This window comes from Onychostoma macrolepis, chromosome 09 (genome assembly GCF_012432095.1).
Source record: "Onychostoma macrolepis isolate SWU-2019 chromosome 09, ASM1243209v1, whole genome shotgun sequence".
Classification (NCBI taxonomy): Eukaryota; Metazoa; Chordata; class Actinopteri; order Cypriniformes; family Cyprinidae; genus Onychostoma; species Onychostoma macrolepis.
Window position 1 is genome coordinate 25,868,694 of NC_081163.1, and position 10,767 is coordinate 25,879,460.

Sequence of the window (10,767 nt, forward strand, 5' to 3'; positions counted from 1 at the left end):
AAAACTTCGTAACGCCATTAGATCATCAAGCTCTCAGCGAAACCTCGTAACTTCACCCCGCCTCCATTCAGACTGACTCACCGCGCACAGCCTGGAGGAGATGAGATCTCTGCTTTTTCGCAATGCAAGGGTGAATAAATAATTGTTTGAATAGTACAGCGTTTTCTTTACTCAAACACTATGTCAGTAAAGGATAATGTTTTTGTGTGTTTGAAGAGTGGAGAAGAATTAGTTATTTGCTGTCTATATACGTTTTAAATATCCTGTGCATTATGTGCATAAGCGCTTAATTTGAGATTTTGGCCAAGTGTATTAAACAACAAGAAAAAACTAAGCGCCCATATAGCTACAATCAAAGTTATATAACCTGTAAAAGTTGATGAAAGCATAATGCACTTGCTGCTTCAGGTAACAGTTACAGCCGTTCTAATGACAGACAAAACACTCCATCTCCGTCATTCTCTGGTCAAAAACATTATTAACTCCATTTGAGCTTGATTTTCATATAATGTTAAGTGCAAATGTCTGATACAATACCAACGCTAACGACGCAGTGTTAAATTATTTAATTTTTTGCACTTTTTCCCCCAAAAGTCTATATATTTGGCAGATGTAAAGCATACATGTGTATGTTTTTTGTGTTAGTCCATTTTTATTTTATTTTATTATAACAACTCAGGGATGTTCAAGGAGCAACATGTTTGTGCACTTTCTAAAGATTTTAGTTCTGTTTTTGAATAAAGGGTTGGAAATGAATGCTTTTCTTTCTTCTTTTTTTTAAATCCGATTCATCGATTAATCGAAAAATTAATCGACAGATTAATCGATTATTAAGATAATCATTAGTTGCAGCCCTAATTAGATCATGTCAGCAGTGTGGCTCATTCTTGAAGCAAAGTTTTGTCTGAATGGTGATTAGATTCAATCTTTTGGATCGCTGCATTTAATCTGTGAAAGTATGTACAGAATGAAGCCTTCGGTGTATGATAGAGTAAACAGTAATAGCACCTGCAGCGGCAGCAGTGATAGCCTCCCCCAGGTCCTAACACCCGTTCAGTAAGAAGTTTTAATCTGTAGGGGGCGAAGTTGGCCAACTTCTAATTAAATTAAAAGTAAAATAACCTACACAAGTAACATTTAGTGTTTCTGATTAAATAAAGCAGTAATTGATGTCATAAAATAATGAATATGTTTTGATTGAAGGTCAGAAGTTATAGCTTGCATGAAAAAATAAAAAAATAAAAATTCACAAACATGACACTTATAAATTAAATAATTTTATATATACTGATTTATTCATTAATGTGTAATATGTTTTATTTTTTAAACAAATCATAAGCTCTGAAAGATTTTCAGAATTTGTACTTTAGACTATGTACAAATGTTAAATATTATAAATAAAATAAAATGTTGGGGTTAACACTTTATGTTTCCCAACAATTTTTCCCAAAATGTTGGGGAAAAATGCAGTGAATGATATATAGTTTATTTATAGTTATTATCAAAGCTTCAGTGTGCTGTCAAAAAACCTTCATTATGGTTTATTTAATTCTAACGAATAAGTTCTTGTTAAAAACTAACCGAAATTAAAAATATTTTGCTTATAATTTCTGCACAGGAGAGACTTGGTGTTGTTTCCAAATCAAAAGGAAATATATCGGTATCGGCCAAAATGAGTTAAAATTTTTAGCATATCGGATATCGGCAAAAATCCAATATCGTGCATCCCTACAGTACAGCATGAATCATAGTATGAATCCCTTCTCATGATCAACAACAATCACTCATGACTTCTTTCTCTAGAGGTTTGAAAGAGCAGAAGTGAAGGAGAATGAACAGAAAGTGTGCAGTACCCTAGCTCAGAGTGAAGCAGAAGAGTAGAGGGGTCACAGTCCCAGTGCAGAGTCCTGTTAGTGTCACAGCCACGAGACAGGGTTACAGACAGAGAGAGATATACAGCAAGACAGAGAGGCTGTTATATAAAAGGTGGTTAAAAACAGTGTTATAGTTAGAGACAAGAAGAAAAGCTTCTATACTAACACACACGAGACAAACACAACACAGTCAGAAACAGAACCAGATGTCCATGTGGTGCTCTGTTTCTAAAGGAAATCATCTGTTCTGATGTTCAGGAGACCACCACACTTCTCCAGTACAGGACCAGCCATAATCATCTGATCACAGCTGTTTGAGAAAACCACATATACTTTAAATAACACCATCATAGATTTAATTCAAATAAGAGACTTTTAAGTAAATACTAGAAGTGACATGGAAAGCCTGCTTTATATATCAACAGATACAGTGCTGCGTATTATTTAGACACTAAATTGCTGTAAATAAAATAAACATTAAACGACACTCGCAACCTTTTTCCCTTTTGGGTCAAACAGGGTTTTCGAAAAAAGAAAAGAAAAAAAAAAAAAAAAAGAAAAGATGGCTGGACTTCATTGGGAATTAGAAGGTATAAAACATTTATATGGCAGTTAAAAATAAGAGGGCATCAGTTAAAAAGGGCTTTTAAGAATTCTTATTAAAAAAAAAAAGTTCAAAACACAAATTTCAAAAATTTCTAACAATCTATATTTATAAAAATACTCCTCGCTTTTGCAAATGAAGCTGCTGTGTAATACTAGCTGAGCACCAATGTGCGGTCTGTTTCTCAAGACACTGATGTCCAGTTTGCTGTCTTCTATGAAGACAGTGGTGCATGAAATAGCCTTCATCTCTGGAAAGAACAACAGACTTCACCATTTCTGATAGAAAAAGACATTGTATTGTGACACTTCATTAACCCTCATGTTGTGTTCTGGTCGTTTTGACCCAGAGGATTTTCTTTTCCCTGAAAATACTAGTTAATGTTATTGCACTGGGCTGAAACATACACTGTCTTCTCTCAGACAGGATATAACAACTTCCCCCCCAAAAAATGATAATTGAACATTTTTAATTGTTCAGGAAAAAATGATGAGCCTACCAAAGATTTCTTATAAATATCTTGTTATGCTATATTATTACCAAATATTTTATGCATATTTAATAATTTGAGTGCATAAGCTCATTTCAATGAGGCCTATGACCAATCAGTTCCAAAAAGAAATAAAAATCCTGTGATAACTGAAAGAAAACAAGTTTACAAAAACACTGAATCCAAAATTTGTTGTTGATAATATAGCATGTGAGATTTACAAGCAATTTTTAGCAGCACAACAACTGTTCTAATAAGAAAGGTCCCATCAAACAGAAGGATTTCATCAGGTTTTAGTAGAAAAATACTGCTGAAAATGGGGCATTGCCTTTACAGGTAAAAAAAAAAATCATTTTTAATATATAACAATATAATGCTATTTTAAATGGTAGTAGTACAATATTTTTAACTGCATTTTTTTTTTTTTAACAAAATCCATATGAAAATCAAACAAATGCCATTTTGGTGAACAGAAGACATATGCTTTCACAAAGTACTCTAAACCTCAATCTAGTTTCAAAGCCAAATGCATCATTAAAATATTTTCAGTCTTCTCATTCTATGGAGTGGAATACTTATCTACAAAATAAAATGAAATTTATTTTCAGCTATTTCCAATATGAATAAAAGACGACTGCTGGCGTATATTAAAACAGTAATGAAATCCTTACAGATCATGACACTAAACCGCCCCACATCAGCGGAAGCACAACCAGAGGCTGTGTGTGGTCATGAGTGCATTAAGTGGGAGTATGACTGTGATGAGGGAGAATGTGTGTGTGCAGCTGGTAACATGACCTGCGTGTGTGTAGGAAGTGATGAAGCTGTGTGGGATATGAGTGGACACGGAGCCCCGGGGGCATCTGTGAGTGTGTGTGTGTGTGTGTGAGTTTCTGCTGTAATCAGGGGTTAAACACTCCCTACAGCAGCTCTACACTGCTCCCACAGGTCTTATTGTGAGCTAAAACGCACTCACATTCTATAAGCTTTCTATATTCATATTGTTTTACCAGTTGGAGCCTAGTGGTTAGCTCATGTGCTCCAGAAAAGTTGAGCCTTGGGACTCATGCAGGTAATCCAGGTTCAATTCTAGCCTGTGTCCCCACAAAACATTTTCCAGTCTCCCCTCTATTTGACTGTCGATAATACAGTGAAAATAGTTTTACTCTCAAATTTCTTTCAATCCCTAAACTAGAATCTGGTATTTATAATGCACAGCTGTCACCTAACAGATATAACATAAGGATGAGCAACATTAAAGCAACAAAGAGTAAAAAAAAATGCAATAAGCCTGAATTATTTTATTATTCTTTTGGGACAACAGAGTCCAGTTCCATTTTCTCAAAGTTAATGGGTTTTGGTTAAATGCCTGAAATAAGGTCTGTGATTAATAAGAGATTGAGATATTTTTATGTTTTACTCTTCGACATACAATACACCAGTTACATCTTCCTGTGATTTTTAAAAGCTTTTACTTTTAAAAGGTGTTAAATAGGACTACAGAGGATGTCGGAGACAGTAAACATCATCATACTGAACAGGAAAACTCATCTATGCACTAGTCTGGCTTTACTGCCTCCCTGTGTTCATAATTTGCACTTGCAATCAAAATTTCAGGGAAAATATTTTTTAAATAAAGACTGAAAGAGTTTTTGAAAGCTTAATGGGGATGATGTAAAAGTCAGTAGATGGTGTAGTTCATTTTTGTGAAGATTATTATGATGAACATCCAACTTTTGATGGTCGCAAAGTTTATTTTTCTGCAAAAATCCAGAAGCCAATGGAAAAAGCCTGTGGTGTTTTTGTGGTTCGGCCTACTAGACTGGATTCTGGGATAACCTTCTCTGTAGATGCAATTCTGCTTTAGAGTACAGCTTAAAAGGCTGCATCATCATCACTCTGAAACAGCCTTTGCATTAAGAGTGCATCTATGAGGCTGGAAAACACAGACACAGTGGGCAGCTCACTAGGTGTTGGAACAGAGCTAATGTTTTCATGTTTCCCTTTCTTTCTTCTCAGGGGGTTTCCAGCAATAAATTGTCTTTTAGTTACAGGTGAAAAGAAGCTAATAACAGATTTATTCAGAAGAATCTTTCCCTACCTGCTCAGACCTGCAAACAGACACAAAAATACAACAACACTTTCACTGGAGGATTGTCCTTCAAGCAATGCTAAAGCCACAAACTTTTCCAGTGCCAATCAGATCAGACCTGCCATATGCACTATAAAGAGAGCGAGAGAGAGAGAGAGAGAAAATACCTTGGCCCAGTGGCGCCGTCTCCTGAGTCTTGGCTCCCTGCTTCACTTGGAGTGCCTGCAGATTTGGCCGTGGGAGACATGGATGTAGGAACTAAAGAAAGAAAGAAAGAAAGACATAAACATACTTTCATCTACATACAGTGCCCTCCAAAACATTTGGACAATTCAATCACTTAATGCACGTGCACTCAAATGTTACTAGAGCTTTTCTCTTCACTAACTAACTTTTCTGAGACATTTTGTCTGATGAACTAGTGTTTTGATGATTTTTAGCAGATGTATGCACATTACTGGTCAAATGTTTGGAATGATACGATTTTTTATATTTTTGAAAGAAGTCTCTTACACTTACCATTTATTTGATTATAAAAACAATAATATTGAGGAATATTACTACAATTTCAGATACAATTTCAGAACAGTTTTCTATTTTAATATATTTTAAAACTTAATTTAATTTTGTGATGGAAAAGCTGAATTTACTGCGGTCTTCAGTGTCACAAGATCCTTCAGAAATCATTCTAATATGCTGATTCGCTGCTCATTAATTATTCAAGAGACTTCTTTAAAAAATATTTTAACAATTTAAATTATCCCAAACTTGTAACCACTACTGCAGCACCAAACAAAACAATTAATTAGCAACAATAAACAATAATAATTAAAAAACACAATCAAACTAATCACAAATAAATTATATGTGTGTGTGTGTGTGTGTTTTTGTGAAAAGTCAGGACATAGATTTGTATAATAACAAAGGTATGACATAGGTATTACAAGGTGAAGGTGACATATCAGGACATTGACCCATGTCCCCACTTTTCAAAACGCTTATAAATCACTCAGAATGAGGTTTTTTGGGGGGAAAGTTGAAATGCACAGTCTCCTGTAAGGGGTAGGTTTAGGTGTAGGGTTGGTGTAGGACAATAGCACATACAGTAAGTACACTATAAAAACCATTACGCCCATGGGATGTCCCCACTTTTCACAAAAACGAACATGTGTGTGTGTGTGTGTGTGCGTGCGTGCGTGCGTGCGTGTATATATATATGTGTGTGTGTTAAATATATATATTTGTGTGTGTGTTAAATGATTGTTAGTTTGTCTTGGTCACAAGCATTAAAGTTGAGATTTTGAGCATGTAAATTTTGACGAAGATTTTCAACATTTTTAGCCTATTTTAACAATACCGTTATTTATATGTACAGCCTTCAGATATAAAATATGTCATAAATACGTCATCTTAGCTGTTTGATGAAGTTAGCTGCCACTACTGTGGTGTACCTCTGCCCCCTTGTGTTCAATCAATATAGTACACTACACTGGGTTTCTCTGTTTGTTGGTAACACGCTCAAGTAACTAGTGCTGTTAAATATCAGCTTAAAATCTGGTCCACATAGCATATTATTGACTTAGATTGCAAGGGGTCGTCTTGCTGATGCATAAAAGGATCTCAGTTTGATATTCTAGGGATATTTTATATTAGATGTCTGACTGACACTACAGTGGACGTGGATCAGGTGTGTAGGTGACTTACCCACAGGTACGTCTGGTGTGATGCCCATACTCTGTAGCAGAGCATCAGCCTCTCTGCGCTTTTTCTCCAGGTCTGAATCATTCTGCGGTGGGACGGCCTCCTTCTTCAGCTCAGCCTGACACAAACAAAACAGAGTGAAACAAACACTTCATCAAAAAACTAAATTTCTATTGTTCCCAAAGAACAAAAACCAGCAATCTGACTCTATTTACTTCCACCAGGAACCCTCCTACTGCATTTACTCAATGTTGACACAAATTGTAGTGTTGACTGCATTAATCAAACTCACCCACTCAACCCCGTTACTAAAGTTATTGTAAGAAAAATGACTGAACATATATTTCTGTTTTCTTTAATAGGAAAAGTAAGTTTATCAATAACTGGAAAGTGGAAACTAACACTGTCTAACAATCAGGACCTTTGCAAATGCCAAATGAATAAAAAAAAAAAAACTAACCTCATATGAAAACAATAGAAAACAATCAAAACATAACTAATATTATACGAGTTTATATCATAAAAGATAATATGTTATTTGACCTCCCAAGTTTGACAGAACTTGCTGGCTATTTGTAGAAAAAGAAAATAAATAAATCAGTAATTTCAGGCACTTTTGCACTCCATTCATGAAATGTGCCTGAAAATCTGCAGATAGAGCTGAAGTTTCTGATGGAGGATTGATTGCTTAAACAATATTAATACAAGTAAAAAAGTAGAGTATGGCATGTTTTCACCTCTTTTTTCTTGCGTTCCTCCTCCTTTCTCTTCTTCTCCTCTCTTATCTGAGCCAAACGCTGTTTCTTTCGCTCAAGTTCAGCTTTCAGCTCACTTTTATCCGACATTATGCTTTACAAAACACACAGACAAAACTCAAGTTAGTGTCAGGATTCAGGAAGCCAGAACGTTGTCATGAAGGGTTTTTCTGTATATATTTATTTTTTTTAATTGCAACATTAGACTTTTTTTTCCACGTTAAACTGTGAAGCTGCTTTGACAATCTGTATTTTATAAAGTGCTATAGAAATAAATGTAACTTGACTTGATGAAGTGAGAATATGAGGCTCATACTCAAGGAGAAAAACACTTACATTTTTTTTTCAGAAGCCCTAACTGAGCAAAATAAAGCAATTTGGTGCAGATGTTATTTATAATATGGCCAAAAAGTAAGATGAAATTCTGATAGCTTGGAATGTAGGCTAAATCATCTTCAATCTTAATAACAATATAACAGAGTACTTTATGTACTAGAGTACTTTTATAAATAGCAGATATCATTCTATATCTCCTAATAATATGTTGCATTAAGATAATCAAACGCTTAGTTTTATGATCAAAGCTCTGTAGTTTTTATTATGGGGGCTAAACATACAATGCAATACAATACAATAATAACAGAGATGAACAAATAAACGTTCCCTATAAACCTGATGTATTATATTTGATACTCACATTTGAACATGATTTTTTTCCAAATAATGTATGGATAATTAAGTGAACCTCAGTTGCTTTAGTTTAGTAATTTTTCATCTTAACATTTACTAACAATAGAAAAGTTATTCTGATGTTTACTTCATAAAAATCAGTAAAGATTTCAAAGCAAAAAGACACATGAACAACAACCTAACAGTTTTACAATTATATTAAAAGCCCTTTTACTTTCTAAAAAGTACCAATCAGACGATAGGTTTATTAAGGTTGTGTACAACAGGGTTTTCAGCAAAGTTTCAGCAAAGAGGCCTTATAAATTGGCATATCAAATATGATACAGCAAGTGAGAAGCACCTGTCATTAATAATATACCAGCACATACAACAAACATTATTAAACTGATCAGCATAATCTGCAGTCTTTCACTGCACATCCATCATCTCATTATGACAAAACTTGTGTTAGTGTTGCTCATTTGTAAGTTGATTTGAATCAAAGCGACTGTTATTAGGCTCTTCTTTTACTGTAGCACACAACCTTGAGTGTCTTATTTCTATTAACATCCTCGGCAGATACTAGTAAAACATATTCAGAGAGAACCATAAACCGCAGAGGGAAAGAGAGTCCCCCTTCACCTGGCTTCAGGACCCCATTCACTGCCGCCTGTCTGTCGGCCCGTCCCAGCCTCTTCAGACAGATTAACAGGATCAGTCCAAGAGTCACGTTTGTGTCTCTGCTCACCGCTCTAATCTGTCTTTTGTGCGTGGCAGCACCTGACTCTCTCGACAGAGCAGACTCTCTACAACGCTTAATGACCAAATTAAAACATGCACTTGAAAACCAAGAGGAAACGGCCTCATTTAGTCCAGTAATCTCTCACTGAGGATTACAGAACAGATTTATCATTCGCTCTAATATTTTCTGCCATCTGCATGAGTCCTGATACATAAGATCACACCAAAACTCGTGATCTTAGGAGGAGTTTAGAGCACAATATAACCACTGTTAAACTGAACACTTCAAAAATAGAGTAGCAAATGATTCTACTCACTTCATATCTGGTGCAAAGGGCAACAAATACTGCAGGAACTTTTCTCATAACAACATTTTTCCTGCTCATAACAGATATTTTTGTGATTTTAAATGGATATATCAAGTATTTTCTCCTTGAGTTCAACTAGGTGTCATTCATTTTATTAAATGTGAACTTTCTGGATTTTGAATATAATCTAATCTAACATTTAAAACTTCTCTTTGTGAAAAGTTTGCTTAGCATCTTAGGCTATTTTCATGGCAAAAATAATATTAAAAAAAAATAAAAGTATAAAAAATACAATAAAAACCAGCAAACAAACAAACACAAATTATATTACACGTGATGTTTTTACATTAACATATGATAAAAACTTTTTCTGAAAAGTTTGCTTAAAAATGTGGTTATTTTATTTATTTAAAAAAAAAAAAAAGAATGACACTACATTTACATTTGTACAGTGATTTAACTAGATTTGAGAGGGCATTTTCAGAAATGTAACCTTCAAGAATAGCAAAAAAGCACAGGACACAGTGCCGTCTTTCAGCAACTAATGGGATCATGAGATGGTGTGTTCTTCTGTTAAAATACTATACATTACACACACAAACATTGGTAACACATAGCACATATAGTCAAATAATCTATTTCAGATCTGTATATAACTTACTTCTCTCTTCTCTTACTCTAATAACAGAAAACATTCACTGTTAATCTCCTTAAATAGGATTTAACAGATTTTATCTGAATAAGATTAACTTCTGCCCTCTCACAGCACAAGGAACAGAAGAACTGCATATATATATATATATATATATATATATATAAACACAAACAGAAGAGTTGTGTGTGTTATTGCTATCTGATGAATTCACAGTAACGTTAGCAGCCCAGTAGAAACCTAACGTACTGCTGCACTCCACCCAACACATAAAAAGTGACATACTGAAAAATGAACAGCTCACTCGTGTCATAAACACACAACTGAAATGTTTTCTCTAATCTGAAAGCATGTTGTGAACAGACCTGAGGGTGTTTATTGCTTGCAGAAAGCGTTGCTTTTGTTGCACTGCTCAGTTTCCGGGTGCGCGGATGCAGAGGCGCGTCTGACGGGTGCCGGAGAGGACCAAATAACACAATGTCAAAAACGCGATTTTTTTTCTCAAATATGTAAAATAAGGAGGAGTGACAGGCCCGGCGCCAGAGGGACATCAACGGACATCCCTGTGCACAGAGTGAAACATAATTTCAGAAGAACAGAGTGCAACCGAGCCTGGTCCAAACGCAGGATTTAGGTAAGGAAACGGTTATTAATTATTTGTATTGCACCTGCTTGCTTTTCTGTTTAACTTAAGTGTTTTTGTGAACGTATATGCTTTAATAACAAATAATTGTAACATTTTACAATAAGGTGCCATTAGTTAATGTTAGTTAAAGTGTTAATTATTGTAAAGTGTTACTCAAATAATGCATTTTGAGCGTTTACTTGAAACTAACTCTCCCTAAAAGTCCCTAAGAGTCCTAAAAACTGTAAAACGTAGC

General features: G+C 34.9%; 1 protein-coding gene across 2 annotated transcripts in view; it reads right to left on the reverse strand.

Annotated features, from left to right (window-relative positions):
* Positions 1–10,374, reverse strand: part of dync1i2a (dynein, cytoplasmic 1, intermediate chain 2a) — a 54,627-nt gene extending 44,253 nt beyond the window's left edge. Inside the window, exons 1-5 of one of the 2 annotated variants that reach the window (XM_058786921.1) lie at positions 10,252–10,374; positions 7,499–7,610; positions 6,765–6,879; positions 5,228–5,318; positions 1,854–1,907 (exon numbers count right to left, since the gene is read on the reverse strand). In XM_058786921.1, the coding sequence (XP_058642904.1) occupies positions 1,854–1,907; positions 5,228–5,318; positions 6,765–6,879; positions 7,499–7,606 (368 nt within the window). In that variant the 5' untranslated portion in view covers positions 7,607–7,610; positions 10,252–10,374. The remainder of the gene's footprint in view (positions 1–1,853; positions 1,908–5,227; positions 5,319–6,764; positions 6,880–7,498; positions 7,611–10,251) is intronic. The other variant, XM_058786922.1, reaches the window with a different exon arrangement.
* Positions 10,375–10,767: the final 393 nt, after the last annotated feature.